Source organism: Chanos chanos, chromosome 5, assembly GCF_902362185.1.
Source record: "Chanos chanos chromosome 5, fChaCha1.1, whole genome shotgun sequence".
Classification (NCBI taxonomy): domain Eukaryota; kingdom Metazoa; phylum Chordata; class Actinopteri; order Gonorynchiformes; family Chanidae; genus Chanos; species Chanos chanos.
In genome coordinates this window covers 30,566,565-30,591,040 of record NC_044499.1, presented here as the reverse complement: position 1 = coordinate 30,591,040, position 24,476 = coordinate 30,566,565, and the positions used below count along the sequence as shown (strand labels likewise).

At 41.6% G+C, this 24,476-nt stretch overlaps 1 protein-coding gene across 3 annotated transcripts in view; it reads left to right on the top strand.

Moving 5' to 3' along the window:
- Positions 1 to 24,476, top strand: part of LOC115811928 (zinc finger MIZ domain-containing protein 1) — a 106,465-nt gene that overhangs the window by 55,369 nt on the left and 26,620 nt on the right. For all 3 annotated transcript variants that reach the window (XM_030774349.1, XM_030774348.1, XM_030774347.1), the window contains exons 3-5: positions 15,640 to 15,759; positions 19,967 to 20,080; positions 22,896 to 23,001. In XM_030774349.1, the coding sequence (XP_030630209.1) occupies positions 15,691 to 15,759; positions 19,967 to 20,080; positions 22,896 to 23,001 (289 nt within the window). In that variant the 5' untranslated portion in view covers positions 15,640 to 15,690. The remainder of the gene's footprint in view (positions 1 to 15,639; positions 15,760 to 19,966; positions 20,081 to 22,895; positions 23,002 to 24,476) is intronic.

Here is a 24,476-nt window from a genome sequence, read left to right as displayed (position 1 = left end):
TGTCCAATAATTAGATTTTATAGCGTAGGCTACTTCTTGTTCTGAACGTGGGGCATTTTTTAATTGTTATATTTGCAGTCATTGCGTTACACAATGTTCTTATGGTATATGCAAGCATTATATACGAAGGGAACTGGTGAGGACGTAACAATCGTGTATTCCGGGGTTAATTTAAAATAACAAGATGTGGAGAGGTTACGAAGTGTGTTATGACTGTTGACAAGGTGGCTTGTAGGCTACGCCAAGCTGTCACGCTAACGAGATCTGTTGAGTACTGAGGTTCATATTTTCCTTTTATTTCTCTTTCCTTCTCACTTTTTTTTTTAAATCTCACCTCGTTCTCTGCCAAGTCTCACTGTCGGCTTAGACTAGGGAGGGAGCGAGACTGCCGAACCACTAGCCTGATCTATCAGTTCTAGCACTGTTGTGCACTGTTACGTAACACTTCTCAATTCCACCGTCGCCATTCTCACCTCGTACTCAATACAGATTGTGTTAAAATTCTATTACAAACCGGAAGGGAGATGAAACAAAAAGAGAGAACAGTCTGTCTGTCCCTGTTCAGAGTTAAGTGCACATAAGCCAGCTCAGATGTACACTATCTCACAGTTACTCACACACACACCACACACTCAAAAAGACACCAGCGTAAGCTCTCTAAACTCGCACATTGTGAATCGCCAATTGCATCTTCGTAAAATTATCCAGGAAATTGTTTTCGCTGCTTTGATAACATAGGTGTTTATATGATAATGGGGTGTGGAAGGAGAATAAAGCAGAAGCAGTAAAAGCGTTAGAGCATTATAAGATTAAATGAATTCATGCCTGTCCATTCTGTTGTACTGTAGTGTGCTGAACTCTGTCACTCTCCGTGTTTATCGTCTCCGTATGCATTCGCTGTTTGTTAACAGGGCTGCTTTGATTGTGGATGTGTTAGGTAGATTTGTGTTTCACCCAGAAGACAACTAACACTTGAGACAAGCATATCAAAACAAATCGAGGAGTGAGAAATAGACAATGCAGTTCTCACATGTTATTCATAGAAACTTGGGCGTAGTTTCGTACTGTGCAGGTTAAGTGACTTCTCCTCAGCACTCTTCTGAACAGGTGATTATTGATGAAATTGTGTGAAATTGATTAAGTCTCAGAGCATGAAAATGAAAGACTGGGCAACATGCATAACAAATACCCATATGTTTCATGTTTATTTTCTCAATTTTAAGTGGCATATTTATTTCTAATAATTTTATCTAAGTTACGTACGTATATATGTATGGACGTATCATACGTATGTATATATGTATGTATATTTGTATCTATGTGTGTGTGTATGTATGTATGTCTTCTTTTTAACATGACAAAAACAAAGTACAGGGATACATTGCAGGGTGGGGCAGGGTTGGGAATGAGTTTGCCTTGGAAGAGGGTGGGGAAGCAGGACGGACAATTACAAAAATTCCCAGAGTCTTTTTTGATGTCGGAGTCAATGAGGGGAAAAGATACAGGAGTCTCAGCGTAGTTCCGACTTCAGAGTTCATTAATGAATTAGTTCAGTGATCTACTGGCTAACACATCTGCATCCTAGAGAAATGTCACCCCTCTGCTTGCTACACCTCTTTGTCAAGTCATTTTTGAGCAAATGTGAAAGCTTCAAGGAATGAGAAAACCCAGACCATTGCTGTGCTACTGAAGCTGATATGTTATTTGTATGAAGATTGAGACATGGTTACCAAGTTGCATAGCTTTCACACTCAGTGTCTGCTCGGAAAGCCTAAGGGTTGGCAAAAAATAAAATCAAATAAAAACATACATCAGAGTATTATTTACAATGTCAGAAATATTTTCAGCCTTGAATGATGTCACCGAGTCTGGCTGTATGCACAAATAGCAAACCTCCATATATTTATCCCTGTAAACTAAAGATTTCAGACTACACTTAGTATTGTTTTATTTTGTTCTATTTTATTTTATTATGTACCTTGAAGACTTCAAACAGTTTTGTTTCTTCAACTCTCTCTGACTTCACTCAACACCATTGTCTGGTGTTGTGATGAACCTTTGAGGTTTCTGTGGTTTTTCCAGTGTTGTTAGTGAAGGAGTCAAAGCTCTGTCAGATAAAACTGACGTCCTAAGAATGAATGACAAAATCCTCGTATCGGTCTAAAACAGCTTAGTCATATGCGGCTTTGTTTACCGCTGCAGTTCCCAGGCTGTAGTTGTATTGTGCTACAGTTGCTCATGTGTTGTTAAGGAAGCGTTTTGGGAAATGATTTGTGCTTGAAGTTCTTTTTAAAAGTCTCAGAGTGCTTACGCTGTGATCATAATCTGTGTTGACTTTGCATGTGGCTTTTTTTTATCCAGTCAGGAATCAAATCTGAGTTTGTGGTTCTTTTGTGTTAAAATTGAATGCAAAAACTGTGACTGGTCGATGACAAGGACAGATGTTTGAGATATGATCAGTGGGTTTGTTTAGATTATCTGTCTCAACTCAAACCCCCTTTTCTAATTCTGATGGTTTCCCTTGTCAAAAAAAAAACAAAACAGCAACTTTAGTCAGTCATTTTAGGGACAGTCTATTTGGTTTTAGCCAATCGGAACACAAATGTGACTACAAAAAAACTGTAAAACATGCAGGCTTGTAAAAGTAAAAGCTTCGTGTTCCCTGCCTGTTGATTTGGTAAGAAGTTGGCTTTAATTTCAGTCTCGGAAAACTTACTTTCCTCTGAGGAAGGGTCAGTTCTGCTTCTCCTGTTGTAAACAGTGGAAAAGAAAGGACAGAAAGGAACACCTCCAGAGGTTTTTTTTCCATCTCGGAAAATGCACTTTTTGGCCTGTTTCTTGTTACATGCACATATACAACCATCAGTCACCAGTACTTTCGGGACCACGTGTTGTTCAATTCTCAATCCAAGTCATGTAGTTGTTTTTTGTCAAGGGAATTACAATACTTTTTATTAGCAAAGTGTCTGTCAACTACAGTAAACATTGCATCTCACTGCGACTGAATTCTCTTTTAAAGTCTATTGTTTTCACATTGGCCGGATGTTAACACTGGGCCCCAGTAAGAACGAGACATTAATTTTATTTCTTTGGCTCCCAGCACGCATTTGTTAATCTGCTGGCCCACAACCAGCTGCAGAGGGAACCACCTCTCCATTTCGCAGCTAATGGACAAGTCAAGATGGACTCGCATCTTGTGCTGTAGGTTTTGTCTAAATGGAAAACACATTGTCTCCAGTTTGTTTGTTTGTTTGTTTGTTTTTCTATTTTGGAGTGTGTGTGTTTGTGCGTGTGTGTAAAAGGAGCAGTGTTGCTGTAGCAACAGGCCAAAGGCTAGCCCTCTAAGTCAGGAGAAGGCCCAACATACCACCCTCCAGTATCAAAATACAAACTTATGGGTACAGTCTCCATCGACTTACGAGTGAAACGTGTTCCTGAAAAACCTCCACGTTAGGCAAATTCTTGTAACTTGAAAATGTAATTGCCAGTCATTTCAATGGGAAAAGTTTTTATGTGTTCCTAAGCCCCCCAAAACTGACACTCAGAATCAACATTAAATCACATGAAATGGACACAGTTACTTAAATAGTAATATAATTTATCATAACACAAGCTAACAGGTCATTTTCCCTTTATTAAAACCTGTATAATATGGATGTTGACCTTCTTTCGGTAGTTTTTTTCCCCACAGCATTTACACACTGTCCACTTAAGACCCTGGGGCTCGTCACAGTGTGCACTGCAGCTGTGTGTCAATTCTTGTACACTGTCTTGTCATCGTTACTGCATTTACTTTGTCCTGTAATGAGAACATTGTCCTGTCCACCAGAACAATGTGTATTTTGCTTACCAGTGTCCATGTAGAGGCCATGATAATATACTGCTCTGAGAGAGCAAACTTTCTCTACTGTTGTTTTTCTTCTGAGTTGCTATAACATGTGACGCTATAATATATTTACTATTTCAGCTGTTTGAAGAGCACCGGTAGTTAAAATCTGTTGGTGGCTCATACTAATGAGGCAAAGTAAATGCAAATTTGTCCACATTAGTTTAAAAAAAAAACTCCATTAACCAAAGTAAGGGTATTAAATGAAAGTCCTAAAGTTGAATTCTTGTAACTCAAAAGGGCATGTCTGGGAGGAAAACTGTTTATTGGAGAGTTCAAAGAGGCAACAGATATAGCAGTTCTCTCTGAAACCATTGTATTATTCTTTTACCTCTCAAGATGTTCATTGTTGTTAATTGTTAATTTCATTCACAATTAAGCCTATGTGTAAAGGGACACGGAAGAGGGGTTTTTTTTTCAGTACTCTTCTTATGGTATGTGGACTATGTAGTCAAAGCGAGTAGACGATGAATTTGTGAAACTATTCTTTCACAAATTGACTCTTGAAAGCAAACCTTTCCTTATCATCACGCTAGAGACTTTTTTCAACAAGTACTTTGCTTTTTACTGACACTGAGTTTTGAGAAGGTAATTCATTCCAGGGAATATAATCCTGTTGGACTAGACAATATGCAAATAAGACATACAGTATATTTAAAATGCTCTATGTCAGAAGCTCTGCTGTCCCCAGACATGAAAGCTGGGAAAAGTCTGTCATTTTAAACTGGCCAATTCCCTTACCCATTGCTACACCATTACTGCCTCTTGTAATGTGTTTGTTGCAACGTGGTTTAGCAAGTGATCAGTGATTAATGCTCACTGATAATGGGGTTTACCAAAACTGTCGCCATTCCATAGTTTGCTATTTAACATGTTCTAGTCTTCAAACTACAATATGAGGGATATGCATTCATATATAGGGCACAGACAATTAACATGTCAAGGGGAACCACATAATATTACTTTGATTTGCCATCACAGGATATAAAGCAGTAAATTAAGATGAAAGAAAATCTTTTGTCTGAGGGGACTGGTAACTGTTGCTTTTCCCAGAGCAAGTGACGATTTCATAAGAGAATGTTTCTGAGGCAACTGTCTGGCATCCCTGATGGTACATGCATCCTTAATATTTCTGTCTTTATATTGAGGGAAAAAAAGAGTGAGTTTGTCTTTTTTCCTTCAACAGGACAGCCATAAGTTCACAAATGGAGCAAGATATCAAGTATTAAAAGCTGATAATATCTCTGTAATCATACAAATATAGAAATCCAGTGGAGGACAGAAGATGGAGATCTACTCAACGTTTTGTTGATCCCATAGTGGTTGAAGGGGTTGTTGCATATGCTCCCTCAGCTCTCTCTCTCACCTTTTCATCTGAGAAGCACTTAGATTTGTCTCCTTCTCAGTTTCAGAAATGCATTCTGACAGTGAGATGGAATCATCCATATCTATAATGATCTGCATGACAGTGGGAGATTTGTTGCAGGCAGTTCTACCCTTTGGGGATGTCTGTGTCAAAGATTGCACTGGGTTGGGCCGAGAAACTCTCCGTGGATGATGTCGATGCCGAAGGTAACATTTCTTTCGGCAGACGACATCTCCACAATAGTCTGCGCGGTAAGAAAAGTCCCTGGTGTTGTTTCTCCCCCCAGCAACTGCTCTTCCATTTCCTCTGCCTGGGGTATAGGCCACAGAGGTTTCTGGGGGCTGGTTCTGGTCAGACCACTCTGAGAGGATGGGCGTACACAGAGTTCTACAAACCGGGTTCTGCAAAGAAACTCCACAGATGATTTTGAACTTGAAGCTGATGTTTCTTCAAGAGCCGAAATGTCCACAGCGGTCTACTCAGCAGGAGAAATCTATGATATTGTTTCTCCTTCAGGATGTTGCTCCTTTACCTCCACTGCCAGGTAGAAGTCAACAATACCTCTGAGTGCCCTCAAGCAGCTGGAGCCAGTGCATGCCGGTTTTCAGTTCCGACCCTCTCTCCTTCTTCAGAGGAGTTACCATAATTGAGTATGTCCCAGATGGTCTGCACCGTCAGATCAGCTGACTTGGCATGGTACTCGTTAGTGTGGTGTTAAGTCTTTTGTGCGTCCTTTCCCATGGCCGCTGCGATAACAGAGTTAATCTGGTACTCCAGAAATGAGACCAATACCAGGGAGCCCACGGTCCCAAGGTGATAAGATGTTTTGAAGGCACTAATGACTTCCTTTGCATGTTTGTGATGTCCTCCTGAACATATGAACAGAGATCATACCCATTAGTCTTACTCTCCAAGGAGCTCAGGATGACAGGAGAGAACTTCACGTTTGAAGACAAAATGCAACGGTCTTTTCCCGTCTTTCTGCTATGCAATAGCCGTGGTGAAGGCTGACAGATACAACTGAAAAGTACAACACAATCAAATTATATTTATAACCCATTAATTTCAGTTGTCATAATTGGCAGTTACGGTTCACCTAAGCGTGGCTTTTGCCCCCATGTCAGCTTTTGTAAGGACAAACTCTTATTGTGGAAAAACAAGATGTTCCTTTATGTCTAATTTCAGTCTTTGTCTTGTTGGCACGCATGGTCCTGCTTGTATGTTCAGCAAAAGTTCTGATGTTGCCATGGCCACCCTGAGCAAGATTTGAACCTCTGTAGATTTTTTAGTGAGCAAGTTAAAGGCTCAAATGGACAGCCCAATCAGGAGAACATAGTCTGCGAGAGGAAGTCTTTGCCACTGCATCACCCTGTCCCCAAAACTTACCCCCTTAAACTTCTCACCCAACAGAGATTTATGGCACCAAAACAATACATTCATCCCTAAACAAGTAAACATTTCCAACGTGGCAGAAGGTAGTCAGACATCCTTGGAAGTGAACTAAGTGCTAAGAATGATAGCTCAATGCGCTGTCAGACGCCTCATTATTTTCCTCTTTCATGTTTCTGGTAAAGAGTCATTGCAGACTTGGTCAGTCGTAGAATGCCTTGACCAAGGGAAATGACCTACATGTACACGCTGCTGTTATTACAATACCATTTGCATTACATTTACATTTATTTCTTTACATTTATTCAATTAGCCAACACTTTTATCCAGTGTGACTTCTGAGACAGAATACAAGCCAAGCATGAAAATCAGTACAGTTTTAGCCAAAAAATGTGACTTTGTACTCTTAAATTAAGCCTGTGACTCAACAACATAGATCTAACTAATACACCCGTTGGTGTACTCCTTGCAAAGAAGAGACAATGAACAATAAAAAACTTAAACTATCTAATGGCTTTTAATAATTACAGCACAAAAATGAAAGCATGAGAGGTCCGTGACTTGTTCTTGACTTTTGCCTAATGTTGTTAGAGAAGACAGCACAGACTGTTGTGTTTGTGGTGTTTAGACTACTGTGCAGATCCAGGGTGATGAGAGGCGGTAGATACTGTACTAACCCCTATGGTTTATTCAATAACCATAGACAATCAAGCTCATACACATGTACTCCTCAGCAGTGCAAAGAGCATGGGCCACCCATAATTATAGACAGCCATTCTGTTAGAAAAGGTTTTTCATTTTTTTTCCCCTCCTCATTGCTCTTAATTAATCATTTTAATTAAGCGACTCCTCTGTCTCTGCTTTCCAGTGGCTGTGCTAATTAGCTGATCAGGACTTTTTTACAGCACGGGGCATTCCTTCTCACGGCGCCAAACCTGTGTGTATCCTGTTATTGATAGCTCCACTTCAGTTTTTTTCCTTCTCTTTCTCTTTTCTGTTTTCTTTTAAGCTTTTTAGTTGTCGAAGCGCTTTCTAGATAATACAAATAAAATACAAAAATGTTATTCCAGGATAGCAGATTCAAAATGAATTTGGTGCACTGTACCTATTACACGCTGTCAACCAGCCAAAAAATTAGCTGTTATTAGCAGTTGGCGCAAATAGCAGATCTGTAGCCAAGAGTGTAATGTTAGCCAACTGGGCAATTCATAGACCCTAATTGCTGACGTTTCCTGCAAGATTAGCAACTTTTTCGTTTCAAGGCCAGGACTGTTAATGATAGAGCATACAAAACAATAGACCTATCAGAATACTTCTGACATATACCCAGGGTGGTTATCCTGCCAAAAAAAAGTGGTTTTTCTGCATTTTTTTTTCTGACACAGTAGGTGCATAGGATTTTCCAGCCTGTCCAGACTACCGTGGCATATGCACACAGGTTTATCTGGACTGTGACAGTCTGGTTTTAAACTGTACCATTCCACAAACTGGTATGACTTGCACTGGATGGGAATCTCCACACAAACCATATGTCAGCCTTATTATAGATCACTGAGTATCGATCATACATGTGGCCAATTCAAATATATGAAGTGTCAAATGCATGTACACTAGGCCAGACATTTGTGTCTGAGTAAAGATGAAAACGAAAGTCTTTACTTTGAAATGTAAACAATGCTGTGTCTGGATGGGGCTGTGTCATTTAAAGCATCCTGCAATTTATGACATCATCACGGACGTGGAACAGAATGACATCATCAAAGGGTCTCCACAGAAAAGATGCCTGTGATAATGATTCTGTGTGGATCTGGAGAGAGTGTGTGTCTGAGAAGGCTGTGCTTCTTCACATGTGCACTTGTGTGTGTGTGTGTGTGTGTGTGTGTGTGAAGTAAAATTTTCACTTACATAACACTACAAAACTGCCTCCTCTGTCCCCCTCAGCATACAATATTCATCAGTTGCTATTTATGGCCCAGGCTAGCTTATATAAAATGAGACACACTTTCTCGTGAAACATGTGATCCGTATTACAGGGGCCACTCTGGAAGCCTGGTACAGATCCTTTGACCTCATTCTGTGCTTAGAGCTATAATGATTCCCTCACAGTCTTACAAAACAGCCAGGACTACAGAGCAGCACAGGGACATACACTGTAGAGGTCTGTGTTAAAAATCATAATGTTTTTTCTCGTTGAGCAGTGTGACTTCAAATCTTGATGCCTTTGCGCTGTGTTTGAGTTTATTTTTTAAAAAATTGTGTTAAAATATATTTGCTCGAAAAAATCATAGTTATAATTAAAAACACATTTCAAACTTTTAATCTGCACATTTTTTTTTCTTTAACAGACTGCCAGTTATATTTGTGTGTGTATGTGTGTGTGTGTGTGTGTGTGTGTGTGTGCCTGTCTGTCTGTGTAGCCTTCTAGCCTGTGAAATATCAAAACAGTAGCATCATTGATTTGTATTTTAAACCAGCTTGTGAAAGAAAACAAGTTAACATACAGTCTGTGGGCGTAATTCACTGATGCAGAGGTGTGTTACTCAGAAGCACAGAAGTATCAACAAACACAACAGACATGCATAGAAAAAAAATATGACCAGTATGACAGAGACTAAAAACTGAATGTGGAAAGGTACAAATGGCATCTTTGAAGCCCGGTGGGACATTTAAAAAAAATTACTAACTTATTTATATTTGTTTTTATTTACTTATTTACACACTCTCAGGTTATAGCAAGTGGTACTTGGGGCAGAGTAAGAATCAGTGCAGCTCTTCTGTGGCCTGGCATTCGTCAGATGCTTTTGTGACACCCACACCCTCCTGCCTGTGCCTTGATAAGAGAGATTTGTACAGTGGATTTATAGTGACTTTACGCCTTTCTACTCCCTAAATCTGCCCCTCTCCTCTCCTCTCTCCTCTCTGCTCCCCTCCTCTCTTGGCCAAAGCTCCCTGGACTGTCCCAGGGCAGAGGGAGTCAGTTGAAGAGCAGACTGTCCCCTAACACTAATGACGTACTTCTGAGGAGTAAAGGGTATGTGTGAAAGCCTATCTAAAAAATCCCTGGAACATGTTTTTTGTTTTTGTTTTGTTTTGTTGACTGTTTGGTATAAGGAGAAAGCATTCGATGTAATTTGATAAAGCAATGTTTTTATCGTATGAATATTTTTCTTACACAGTATTTCATTTCCTGTAGAAATGTTTAATCCCTCATAGACTCAACTGAGTACCCAAAAAAACAGGCAAATGCATATGAACAGAGCCCCAAACCCCCTCCACACATACTTATGTTCTCCTCTCAACCTCTTTTGAATTCCTTCTCCGGTATCTGTCTGCCTGCCTGTCACTCCCCCTCCCTCCATTATCTCTCTCTCTCTCTCTCTCTCTCTCTCCCCCTCTCTCCCTCTCCCTCACTCCCTCTCTCTTTCTCCCTCACTCCCTCTCTCTCTCTCTGTGGGTTGGATTAAGACTGGTATGTGGGAAATGAACAGAGACTCACACACCATCCGAATACATTATCAACCTACTGACTGGCAGCGACACACACACACACACACACAGAGAGGGCTGCTGCCTCGGTATGGTTCAAACGCAGGGCCTTGGTTTGGCAGGGAAATTCTGAAGTACCTTTTACTGTGTTAGTAATCTGAGAGAAGAAGCCTTGAGGGGGTGGTTTGATCTGTTAACAGTATGTAAGCTGTTAAAACAAGTCAGACAAGGATGAACAACATCACTGAATGAATATTTGAGAATTAAATCAATAATTAAGTCAATTCTTAAGTAGTAAGTGTGTGTACTCTCTCTATCTCTCTCTCTCTCTCTCTCAAACACACACACACACTCACACACACACACACAGTGTCCCTCCAGCTGCTTCCTTCTCTCTGTCTCTCTGCAAATGGCCTATTGGGACAGTGTGTGTATATATATTTATATGTATATATGTGATGAGTGACTGTGTATGTGTGTGTGTGTGTGTGTGTGTGTGTATATATGTGTGTGTGATGAGTGGCTGTGTGTGTATGTGTGTGTGTGTGTGTTAAGAGGGCCGGTCAGCAGTGCTGGCGGGTAGAGTAACACAGGGACAGTGGCTGTTGGCTGGGCAGAGGCAGCAGGGTTCAGAGTGGAGGGGGTTATTGGACAGGAGACACTGTCATGTGGCTCATTTGTGCTCTTCTGCTTCCTCTGCTCAGGGAAATCAACTCCCCTCTGCTCTCTCTCTCTCTCTCTCACTCTCACACACTCAGGCACACACACACGCGCACACATGCACACGCGTGTATCAACTCTCCACTGCTATTAGTACAGACAGAGAAAAGGAGAGGAGAAGCCATGTGGCAGGGGTCACAGAGTTAAAGGAACACACATACACACACACACACACACACACACACAGAGCCTAGCTGCACTGATGCACTTTGGGTTAGCCAACAACAGGGGTGGGTGGTAGTAGCATTTGCTGTCTCTGGAATGAGGGAGTAGTTTAAAGGGGACCAGTAGGGCACAGACCAACACTTGTATCAGCCACACTACACTGCCTGAAAGAAGAAAAAGAAAAAGAGGAGAGAATTCATTTCCCTCTCTCTCCTTTCTCTTTTGCTCTGCTTTCGACTTCTTGTTTAAGTTGCCTGTGATGGGCTACAGAGCAGAAAGGCGTTGTGGGTTGTTACACTCCATCAGAGGTAACACATTGCTTAGTGGGTCCCGCCTCTATGATTAAGATGGTGCCTCTCTTATGGTTCTCTCTCTCTCTCTCTCTCTCTCTCTCTCTCTCTGTCTCGCTCTGTCTTTCTTTCTCTCTTTGTTTTTTCTGCCACACTTCTCTAATCCCACTGCAGATGTGCTTGATGGCTGAATGCAGTGTGTGTGTGTGTGTGTGTGTGGCTCTGACAAGAATCCAGCCAGTTCACTTACATGAGCTGTCAGAGAGAGAAAAGGGGGGAAAAAGTGTGAGGGCAGAGAGAGAGGAAGGGGAGATTGGAGAAGGGAGAGGTGAAAGAGGAGATGGAGGTAGAGAGGGAGCGTGATGGAGAGAGAGGAGGGGGAGAGGAAGAGATATTGAGGGCTTTGAACAGAGTGAAGTCAGTGAAGCGTTTTGATTGGCTTGTGTGAGAGCGCCTGACACAACTGCTTGGGGTTAGAGCTTGAATCACAGAGCAAACCACTTGAAATATAAGAAAACTATTCCCAAGTATGTTGAAGAGCCACATGGGGAGGACCATGTGTGTGTGTGTGGTGAGGTGCATGTGTGTGAAGGGAGATGGTGGGGGGTGAAGGAGTCACTGATAGAAAGAGCACAGAAAGAGAGGGGGGGGGGGGGCAGTAGATGGGATAGGTCACTCTTATATCCAGATTTACTACTGGGATGCTGTGGGGACCTATGGCTGTGTGTGCCTTGTTTTGGTTTTTTTTGGTGTTGCTGGGGTTTTTTGTGTGTGTGAGCTAACAATGAAGAGATGGGGAGAATGTGTTTCCTGCCTGCTCCATTCTCAACCAGACCTTTGTCCTGTGATCCTGATCTCAGAACAGCACCTGGACCTCTCCCGCTGCTCCCACAAAATAAGCTGTAACCACAATAAAACGCTGTTTCCTCCCCACCAGCATTTAGACTAATTAAAACTAGGCCTGTCCCTTGCCACCCCTAAACACGACACCCTTTAAGAGGGACGCGGGGGAAGAGAGAGAGAGGGGGGGGAGGCGATGTGTGTGCATGTGTTGGGTAGGGGGCTGGCTTGTTTTGCTGTAGTGGTTCATGAGTTCATTTCCTACATGGTTTACACCTGATGTGGTGCTGAGGGAGTTACTGCTGTCTCTGTTCCATTGATGGAATGAATGCACAGGAGTTTCTTCACATTGTGTGTTACCTTGAGTTGAGCTTTCAACTTGATCCTCCTTCATCTTATCTGTGACATGCTGTTTTTGTGATGTGATCAGAAAAGTACAGCTTTTTGATTGAATGGTTTGTGTGTGTGTGTGTGTGTGTGTGTCTGTGTGTTTGTGCAGACACATTGTCACATGGGCTGTCATTGCTTCAAGAGTTTGTGATGGTATTATGACATCACACCAAAATGTCCCACCTTTTCCAGGAGGACAGCTATGTTTATGTCTTTATACCTTTATACTTTTTCTCCTTTCTGCCCTCCCAAGCCTTTCTCCTCCCGCTGCTCCAGAGTTCATGTCAGCATACTGTCTTAGTTTGGCTGTACACATTAAGACCAATCCCAAATTCGTCTTTTTATTCAATTCAGGATGTTTGTCATTTCTCTGACCAGTTCTGTTGTTAATTATTTTCCTGGTGTCTGGTTCCTGTTCATATAATTCTAATATGAAATTTGAAATGACATTTCACTGATATTGTAAATCAGCAATATGACACAACAGCCCTCCCTGCACAATTACATATCTGTTTTTAATATGCACAAACCACCGAAAAATGATCCATCATGTATAGAGAAGACAGTCGCTCTCCGTTGTGTTTAACCAGATTTAGGACAAGTTCATGAAGAATACCATCTGTGAGAAAATAGAAGCGTTTGTTTTGAAATGTTTGTGTTTGAAAGCAGTAAAGTGCCAGCTCGTTTCTTGACTCTGTTCTGTGTGTTTTTGGGCGGTGAGAGAGGCAGCCATGCAGGTAACCTCTCTTCATAAAAACAGCGATTTCATCTGGCTCCCCCCTGAGGCTTTCTCCTCTGCTCCCCTCACCGCTTTTCTCGTTTTTGTTAGCTAGCCTTGAACAGGATCTGAATCGCTCAGGTACTTTTTCCCTGGACGTGTGGTCACATCCTGTTCTTTTGCTTGTTCTGTTAGGAAAGATTCGCTTTATTAATCAGCTAAAAGTCCACAAATGTTGGAACAGTTGGCGTGGGTTTCCTGATGAAATAGCAATTTGACACCTCATGGGTACACCCTTTCACACACATGTTAACAGCCAACAGCACATGAACAAAAATAAAGTGCATGTAACAAACAGTGGGGTTGGTGATGACATAAAATCATCCCCTACGTGTTAAAGCCCTAATTGGCTGTTTAATTTGAGATTTCAAGTTCGTGTTTAATTGTCATGACTAAGAATGAAGAAAACCTCTTAACTCACTGACTTGCATTCTGTCTTAGTGCTTATCGTTGTAAGAGAGATCTATGGTAAACCAAAAGGATCAAAAATCATGTGGCTTCACATGCCTGCTTTTATGGGAACAGACAACACACACCTGCACTTTCACAGAAAAAAAAATCACCTCTGTGTTCTCAGAAAACAGGATTGACTGAACAGGAGTTGAACTTTAGTTTCTAGTCCAATACTGGTTCATAAGTCCAGTTCTCCACCCACTGTTTTGTTCATTTTCTCCACTGAGAAGTTCATTTAGTGGCCATAGGCCTCTTTTTTAAAACCTGCACCTATCTGAACATCTCCATTTATACTGACGAACTGTTCTCTTTTACAGGCTGCTGACAGACTTGATGGGTGTTTAATGATGTTTTACACAGTGATCCTGTTTGGAGTTAAACTAGTTCACATCAGTTGGCCAATCCCTAGAGACAAAGTTTATTCACTTACATTTTCAGGATCATATCTGTCTTGAGCAGGTAAGAAATAATTACAGATAGACAAAGTGTTTCTTCACTTTCTCTTGCTTTTGTGGTTTTAATATCCAGATAGAGCACATTTGTACCTTTGGAGTGGCTTCAAAGCAAAAAGTGTCATTGCAGGTGAAATTCGTACACCCAAGGCAAAGTCACATTCAAGGCTGTGAAATAGAGAGATAAAGAGAGAGAAAGAGAGAGAGAGAGAGAGACTGATGGAATAAATGAAGTGTTAAATAGAGGAGTGAGATGAGGAATCCAGAGAGAGAGATAAAAAAAAAGGAGCTATAGAGACAGATAAAGTCTAGGAATGAAAGAGAGGTGGTGTCCAGTATCTACCTATTCATTTTTTTTTTGTCATTCCTTCTTTCCAAACCAGCAGGTCACTTTGAGTTATGGCTAGGATATTGGCTGGGATATTTATTTGACGTTGAATGTGACGATAAATCAGTTTCCCTGTGAGCTGAAAAGATAACCTTCAGTGTAGGCCGTAATACTTTTCCAGTCCACAGAGGGCTGTGAATCCTGTCAAATTGCTATGTAGGCTTTTGGGTTTTTTTGTTTTATTTTCTAATGAATGGTTCACTGAGAGAAAGCTCTGCTTTGTGTTTTTCCTCGATCAGCGGTGTGTTTTCATCACTCATTGCTGTTGAGAGAGATAGAGTGAAACAGAGAGAGTGAGAGAGCGATATGTTGAACGTGTCTGGGCGTCTGAGGATTACAGATAATTGTTAACTCAAGGATTACATAATGGTGGAGAAATGTCAACATGGAGCACATGCTGGTATAGTGTTCTCACTGTAAAGAGGGAGTGTTCCCTTTCTCTCTCTCTCTCTCTCTCTCTCTCTCTCTCTCTCTCTCTCATACCAGCAGACCCAGGATAATTCACTGAGCGTAGTGTGTTGTAAAATACCCCAGGCTATGTCAGATACCCTATTACACTATGAACTACGACTCTCCTTCTTCTTCTTCCTCTTCTTCTTCTTCACTTTTTTCTGTACTATTTTGTACCCTCCATGAGTTTTTCTTCTTAGTCCTCTTCCTCTTTTTCTTTTTTTAACACCAGGAGATACTCTTGACTCTTGTTGGAGGGCCACTCAGGGACATGTTTGTATCTAGTTTAGCCACAGTTCCAGGCTCTCTGTGTTAGACTGTCAGTCAGTGTGGTTAGAGCCAAACGCTTCGACTTCTTAAGAGTGCAGCCATGTCATGGGGGAATGTCATTCAGTCAAACCACTGAAGCACTTGTCACCTACCAAATCAATAATTCTCCCTCCCCTCTCCTTCCTCCTCTCTCTCTCTCGCTCTCTCTCCTGTCTGTCTTTAGGCTGTGGTGGGGTTTAGCCTTCGCTGCCAACCCCCCCTGGGGAGAAGAGTTGTCCTCTAATGTCTGTCTCTTTTGTCTCTTTCCTGCCTGCAGAGAGCCTGAGTTTGATGGAAGGCAGGTAGAAGCTTGAGGTTGACCAGCAGAATGAATTCGATTCCGTCCATGGACAGACACATACAGCAGACCAATGACAGACTGCTCTGCATCAAACAGGTAAGAACAAAGAACGTTTCAGAAAGCTCTCTCTCAGTGATTTGTTTGTTCAGGCTTGGTTTTCATTACAGCTATGGTTTTGAGGTGAACTTTGTTTTCCTTGTGGTTCGTTTCTCTCTCTCTCTCTCTCTCTCTCTCTGGCTGTTTACACATGAGCATTTGGATGAAAGTTTGTCCTGAATGGTGGCAGAGGTGATATGGGTGGAGTTGCGTTCCGTGTTTCAAAACATTTATAAGCTGTAGTAAAACTTAATTATCTGGTCATAGCCAGCCAAGTGAATTATATTTTTTATCTCTGTATATGCCACTGTGGAAAGTGAACTTCATCTTAGGAAGAGTTGTCCTACCACACAAAGCTTAGCCCTTCCATTTGTGTGCAGACAGTGTGTTTGTGTGATGTAGTGTCTGGGAGGTACAGCTTCTTTGAATGAATGGTGTTTGTGTGTAATCACCTTCTGGTTCTGTCAGTGAGTTAGACCTGTAATATGTTCACCTCCTTTCTGAACCAACTGGTCTTGGCCTTCAGAAGACCAATCCCTTATATACCATTAGCAGTTATGAAGAGAGAGGGAGGGAAAGACAGGAAGGGAGTGAGAGAGAGATTCTCCATTTCTTGTGTTGTTTCATCACGAATTTGAAATATCCTGATTAACGCATTTCTCTCAAAAATACTGAAATCATGCTTCACTGTTACTTCTCTAAAATGTTAATGCTGTTCTTAAGCGTGTCTCTGACACAGAAACCTATTCGCCAAGCATTCACACACAAACGCAAACAGTTTCATCCGTTGGTGTATTGTCATAATGAGATTTTCTACTGTTTAGTACAGACATTGACAGCTGGGTCAAAACTATTAACCGCGCAATTCGAAACATAAAGAAACTCGTCTCTGCCATTGACGTTGATATTGGCTAAACATGTCAATTAGCGTGGTCCAACCCTACTTGTTAGTTGAGTGGACCTTGTAAACGGTTAAACTGAATTCATCCAGTGAGTCTGTGCTAGGCTAATAGAGGCGCCTTTGTGTGACTGACAATCAGGGCCTGGCACCGGGCATAATACGTAGCATTTATGCCTTGCCAATTACACTACCAGTCACCCTATTCAAGCTCCAGTTCGCTTCCCTCAGTGCTCGGAAAGATGATTATCAGGGTACATTAGAACAATTAGCTCCCTCTTCTCTTCCCCTCAACACCATATCACAATCGAGGATCTGCCGTAATTAAGGAAATATTGTTCGTCAATCCAGCTGCATGCTTCAGTCTTAAGCAGGCTTATTCAGCGATGAAAATTTTCAATGAGAGACGTTATCCATCCACCTCGTCGTTATGTCTCTGTCTGGGTGGTCCGAGTTCGTTCAATCGACTTATTGATTTTGCATGTTTTTGCGATTTTGCAGTCTGATGTTTTGTTTGATCATGATGTGATTTCGAGGCAGGGTCGAAACTTCTAGACGATGGAATGCTCTTGTTTCGTTATGAAAAGCGAAACGTAACATATAGTTTAAAATGTCTGTATGCCCTCAAATAGCCTACCACCGAAGTCTTTGTCGTCAATTTACTTCAGCGAAGTTACAGCAAGTGTCCAACTGCTCCCACCACGAATTAAGCCTCGCTTTAATTACATGATGATGCTAATGTGTTACGGCGCGAATTCTGATTAGTGTCTGTTGAGTTTCACTCATTTTGGATCAGTAGCTACTAAATGGCTCTCTCTCTCTCTCTCTCTCTCTCTCTCTCTCTTTCTCTCTTTCTCAAACCACAACCATCCCCAAGGTTTTAGATGCTGAGATTATGTATCACTGCTGGTACTGTATTGTATTGTTACATCAGTTAATATGTAAGCTTGCATAAGAGTGCTATAACCAGTTCCTGAAGGTCACCAATACTCAGCACTGAATTTTACCTGAAACATAAAATTTGCTGTGCTGAAGGTGTACAACAATAATTCTATAAATTCAGCATGGTCTTACGATGAGCTGTTGTGCTAATCAGTATGAATTGGCCTTGGTGAGTACCCTTTGGTCTCGAGGAGATTCTCGGTGGTCTGCCTGTTCATGTTTGTGTTTTTGTGTCTGTAATTGGCCTTGGCTGTACAGGGAGGTTTGTCCATATGGGTGTATGTTATAGGGATCACTTTTGCTCAGAGGGTGGGTGGGCACACATCTGATGCCCACCACTGGGATGTGATTGGTGGTTAGACTTGGCCAGCGAGTGGGTAACATCTGCGGTGTGACACTGCCAACCGCTCTGTCTGAAAGGCACCCTGGGAAATAATTGTTCTTAGTACAAGGAGCAGTAATCATTTCAACGAGGCATGGTGGAGTTGTGCTTTTTTTATTCTCCTCTCCTCTCCTCTCCTCTCCTCTCCTCTCCACTGTCTAACACTCACACTCTGTCACTCTCTGCCCCCACCCCCTCCACCACCCCCAGACTCTTCACCCTTAGTACACATATTGCATGGTTGTTTGGCTCTCAGAGACATCTAAATTTAGCCTGTCTGTGTGTGAGGTCATCATCCACACATTACCAAACAGCAGAGTACACAAAGCTAAACATATACCTAGATACACACACCCACGCACGCACACACACACACACACACACACACGCTGATCCCTGTTGCAGATGAATTACCCGGGGCCAGCTCCAGAAATGAACTGGACTGGTTTCATCCAGCCCTTGTCAGTGGCTGCCTCTGTAAATTGATATGAGAGCTTGGCTAATCAAATGCTAACCTCTGCTGCCCCCTAAAGAAGACTGACAGGAAGCTTCTCCTGGGTGCCTGCTCTCACAGCTCTGCCCTGGGCTCTGTGTGGCGCGGAGGAAAAAAAAAAAAAAAAAAGAAAAATCAAAGTAGATGGAGATGCAGCCTTTAGACGTGTAACACACCTCTGCTCAGACACGTGATACATCTCTGCTCTTCTCCTCAGACATGTAACACATCTCTGCTCTTCTCCTTAGACATGTAACACATCTCTGGAAAGCCTCTGTTATTTGTGTCATATTGCAACATGCAGAAAATGTAAATATCCCAGACATATCCATTTTCAAAGAAACACATCCAAAAAAACTTTTAAACCATCTTGGTTTTTTTGTCTGAATGGGTTTAGTAATTTCCTACAGCGTAAGCAAAACACACAGGACACTGAATATATTAGAAATGTTATTCTTATATTAAGTGGTAATAGAGGATTCTATAATTGCAATAATGATCATAATTACAGTGCTTAAAGTGGACTTAAATGTAGAGCACAATAACATTGCTCTAGATAGCATTTTCTAACTTGATATCACTTCAGCGTTCTTCAGACTGAATTAATGCAAGTGGACCTGCTGGGACATTCAGTAACAGCACCCTCATTTGTGTCCTGTCATTGGATATACTCTCTTGGTTTTATCCTCCCTGTGAATGGCTGGCGGTTGACTGTACCCAGCTTTGTACCGTGAGGGACTCAGTTTGAGAGAGGACTCTCAGAGAGGTTGAGAGAGAGTGAAAGAGAAACCTTGAAGGTCACAGCTCCTATTGTCTGACGGAGGGTTTACTCTCCAATGGCTTAGGGTTAGTGCTGCTATAAAGGGGGGTTGGGGGGGGGGGGGCTCCTCCACCGTTACCCACAAGGCTGCCTGGGCCATTCAGGAGATTTATGGTTGAGTGTTAGATGTTGGCGCCACCACTGTGGGCTAGACCAGCCAGAGAGCTGAGCGGTGCTTCCGTGGAGAGAGGAGGAGGAGGAGGTGTAAAGGGAGGGGGGGTGGAGGAGGCGAGCCCTCAGGGTAGTAGAGCACCCTGGGGCAATGTATTTCCTGGGACATGTTTTTTTCCTCCTCTTCCTTTAATTAAAAACAAAACAAAAAAAGCTGTGATATTTTGTTATCTGGCAAGTACTTTTTAGCCTAGTTAGGTATCTGTCATTTTTATTGTTCATTGCATTGAAACAACATGAGCTGATTGTGAATTTGTATTTCTTAGTAATAGGAGCTGTCTAGCCAAAATACATTAATGTGACATGGTACTTTGATAAACTGCATTGTTACTGGACCATTAAACGGACATAATTTATTTAGATAACATAAAGTGAACTTTGCTATGACTAATAAGGAGATACTATAACAAGTAACAGGACCTACAATGACTCTACATTAGACTCTTCAGTCTTTGATCTAATGTGTTTGTCTCTTGCTTATTTATTTTGTTTGTTTTCCAGCACTTACAAAATCCTGCTAATTTCCAGACAGCGGCCACAGAGTTGCTGGACTGGTGTGGCGACCCGCGAGCCTTCCAGCGACCTTTTGAGCAAAGCCTGATGGGATGTCTAACGGTAAGGGGTGTCACTAGGTCCTGCGAGATTGTGTTTTACCTCCAGCGTTAGCCCCTGAGGGAGAGACTAATCCTAGACCAAAGAGTCCGGTCATATACCAAAGTCCAGAGGAGATACCATCTGCTTTGAAGCCTATCCTTCTGTAACTCAACAAGTTCTCACTGGCAGTGTGCTCTCAGCTGGACTGGATTTATCTATCAGAGTTAGAGAACCATTGTATTAGACTTCAGTATCAGAGTACCACATATCCTTTTCACTTCACATACATAGCTTCACCAGTGAGAAATCTTATGGTCTCTTCCCAGGAAGTTGGAGAATCATTACCATAAACTGGATTTTTAGTTTTCTCCTATTGTTGCACGTGAACATTTAAACACTGTCCATACAAGGTCAGTTAAAACTTCCTTATGGGTTTGAGATGTAGGAGAGTCAGCAGACATGAACATGTGTTTTGTGGAAGCTATTTTAGACTGCTCTGTGGTCAGCTTTGAATGTCATTTTCATGACATTATAACAGAAAGCAGCTCACTGTTATTTCTAGTGCTATAGGAATCAAGAGAGGAGGAAGTCTGGTCAAACCACAGAACAGTAAATGCTCTTTAAGTTAACAGGAGTTTTGAAGTGTCCAAATCCCCTGTTTGAACGCCATTCTCCCCCATGCTGCAGAGTGCCCCTAATAGCATTTGTCCAGATTGGAGAAGTAAATTACTGGAGACTCAATAGTGTTCCAGCACCATTTGATTTTAAGTTTATGGTATCGAGTTTTGCATGTAGATGTCAGGATTTGGTAATTAACTAGATAGCAGTAAGATCAAATGCTCTGCTTACTCGTTTCAACAGATGGTATTGTTCAAAGAGGCTTCTGGAAATTGGAGATTCGTTATATAGTTGACATTAGACGATGAAGAACCTTCCACCACCAAAGAGTCCTACAGGATATGTAGCTTACACTCAGAGGTTGTCTCCGGACACTAAATCTCAGTTTCACTCCAACCGTTAATTACATCTCCTCCAAGCGACCTCAGTTCCAACCTCAGTGACAATGAAATATTGATCAAATACAGTCTCAGCAACGCTCATATCCACGTCTCTCATCGCCTTTGAAAATGTAGTCCCATCTTGTTCAAATACCAGTTCTTCAGTTTGTTTTATTTATTTATTTATTTATTCACTTTATTTTTTGTTCTAAATCTGATGCTTTTGCTGATTTTGAACAGTACATTATTTCTCTGAATAATGTGACTATTCATGTGTAAAATGTCTGAGCTTTTTTTCTGCAGTGTCACTGTTAGACTGTCCCTTATACTCAAAGAGCACTTGAAGTTTAGTGTGAAGAACTGCCACACAGATATCCAGATCTGTGTACATTCCTGTATAATACTATTCAACCAAGTCTCTAACCCTGTTTAAGGGGGAAAAATGGCTTGGCTGACGCATTACATTAAAAAAAAACATGTCCATCAGAAACTCTCTGCCTAACTATTAAAAGTGTCGTTTCCTTTGAACATAAACCATCTCAAAATGTAACCTCAGTTCTGTTAACAGAACCATTCTTTGTGTTTTCAGCGCTGAGTCAGTCACACAGCCTTGCATGCTGGTGAATGATAGGTGTTCTGCTAGAGCTAATGCCTTGCTCTGCCCACTTCACAATCTTTGGTATATATATATGTGTGTGTGTGTGTGTATATATATATATATATATATATATACACACACACACCCCATAGAGACACAGTATGGAAATATCACTGTGTCCCGAGCGGTGGAATTCGCTCCATCAATACGCTGTAAATCTTATCAGTTCTTTAAAAGAAATGAGACAGAGGCTTAACCGTGCATCCAAAACCACGGCTGTTCCACCAAAACCATCTATACAATTAAAGCACCGAATTAAGAACCGTGTGTTGTTTTGGCTTCGTGTAGGATTACAGTTAAAATGCAGCATCCCTCACATGTGAAGATTTTAATTAGGCGACTTCGGCACATATATCTTCATCTTAATATGCATTTGCTATAAATGTGGACAGAGATGTGCCCCGATCTTTTTTTGGTGTCAGAAAACAGCAAAGCTATACTTATACAAAAAGTATAATGACAAGCTTTCAGAGAGAAGTGTTCAGAGCTGTTGAAAGAAACTGCCGGGGCAGTGACGTAAAAGTGTGGTCAAATGCGTGTGTGTGTGTGTGTGTGTGTGTGTGTGTGTGTATGTTTAAGAAGGTCAAAGAAGCAGAAAGTGGTCTCCTTTGCTGATAATGGAGAAGACAAATCAAAGGGATGTTTTACCATCTAACTCTGATTTACTATACCTCCTGTGGTAAGGAGGCTTTTCACTTAAGGCTCTCTCTCAGTAGGTATCAGAACTCTATGGCGTCAGTGGCCTCTTTTCAAAGAGTCTCCAAATGTCAACTGCTTTTGAATTTATTAGCATACTTCTCTCTGAATCATTTTTTCTCTGAGCAGTGACTCTTGCCAAATGGTGCACAGTCATTTTAAAGCTCATGAAATCTGTTGTGTCATAGCTGAGGGAGGAGAAGACTGTATGTGCTCATGTTTGTGATATTAGACATCAAAGATTACACCCCCACCCACCCCCCAGGCTCCACTCTAATGCACTTTACATTAGTAACTGTGAGACTCTATTCTCAAACTAGCATCCTTATTTTTCCATTTACTGTAGACTTGAAGCTCCCCCATTCTCATCTCTCTCTCTGTCTCTCTCTCTCTTTCTGTCTCTCTCTCTTTCTCTCTCTCTCCCTCTCTCTGTTGCTCTCCCTCCCTCTCTCTCCCTCTCTCTCTCTCTCTGTCTTTCACTCAGGTGGTTAGCAGAGTGGCTGCACAGCAAGGGTTTGATTTGGAGCTGGGTTATCGGCTCCTGGCTGTATGTGCGGCTAACAGAGACAAATTCACCCCCAAGTCAGCCGGTAAGATTTTAATTCTGTTCCATGTTTTCAGGCTCTATCTTTGTGCTCTCTGACTCTTGGCTTTTCTCTGACTGACCAAAACACTCAGTACAATCATCTGAAATATACTGAACTTTTTAAATGACTGTCCTGTGCTCATAATGATGCTGATTTGTATTAGTTTTAGTTGATTTGAATGGCCACTTTTTGATTATTTAGGGATCAGTTTGATCACCAAAATGCTAAGATTCATGTGCATGCTTGCGTGCGTGCGTGTGTGTGTGTGTGTGTGTCTTAAAAGCATGGGAACATTGTAGGAGCATATTGAGACATATGGAGGAGATATATTGAGGTGAAGTGTGTGCCCTGGTAACTCGAGGACAGGATCCTTAGCCCAGGCAGGCATTCTCATTCTGTCTATCCTGTTCCTATTCTGTCTGTCCTGTATCATTTTGTCTTTACTAGATACATTTAGTATTGTGTGGCCCATTATGGATTATGGCACTGTAAATGATCAGAAAACAAAACCTGACTAATTCTACACTTTCTGTGCCAAGACCATGCAGATATGCTGTTGTCTTCTTTTTTTTGGGGGGGGGGGGGGCGCTTTTGCTCACAGTGATTTTTTCCCCCTGTCTAAGCCTGTAATGATGAAATCTAGTGGAAGGAAGATAATGAGAGTGTTTGCAGCAGTAATGGAAATGGTCTCATCTTATTGTCTGAGAATGCTCTTCACCAACCTTTGAACTCACTCACTCCTGGAGCGCTGCAGACGCAATATGTGGATATGATATGTTTTGACAAGTAGAAATTGTTTTGTTATAATTACATTGAAAGGAGAACATGTCTATTAGAAGTTATATGGAAAATTCCCATTGTCTCAATATCTATGAGCTGCCTTGATTCCTGCACCCTATACTGGTAGCTCCCTGGGGAGGGAGTATTTTAACCAAAATGGAACCCTACCAGACAACTTATTGAGATACTCCAGTTATACAGCAATTACACTGGTTGTTCACACTCCCTGCACACAACCAATCTTTGCTCACCTCAGCTATCAGCAGTACTCAGAGTATAATAGCAATGGAAACTGTTCTTGATATTTTCACTGGCATTTACAGGAGTACCAATGAGTCCCCATAAGTCTTGCTAATTGTAGTTCTTAACAGCTTACTGCTAGCTAGCTAAGCTAACAGTTTGGTAAGCCAGTTGGCCTAAAAACAATAGCCTGAGACAGCAGAGCTAACTAGCATGCATTTCTACAAATATTCAAAAAATACAGAATGACCATTGAGATAACACAAGTTACACAGCTCAACAGGTATTGAGACACACTCTGCGTGTTACTATGGCATCAGTACTTACAACTAACATGGACAAATTTCGGAATATTCCACTGTGTTCCCCCACCAAAAAAGCATAAACACAGTTGTGGTTCTTGCACATTTGTAGACTGAGGGAGGAAAAAACAGTACTATTATAAAGTGTTGAGCGCA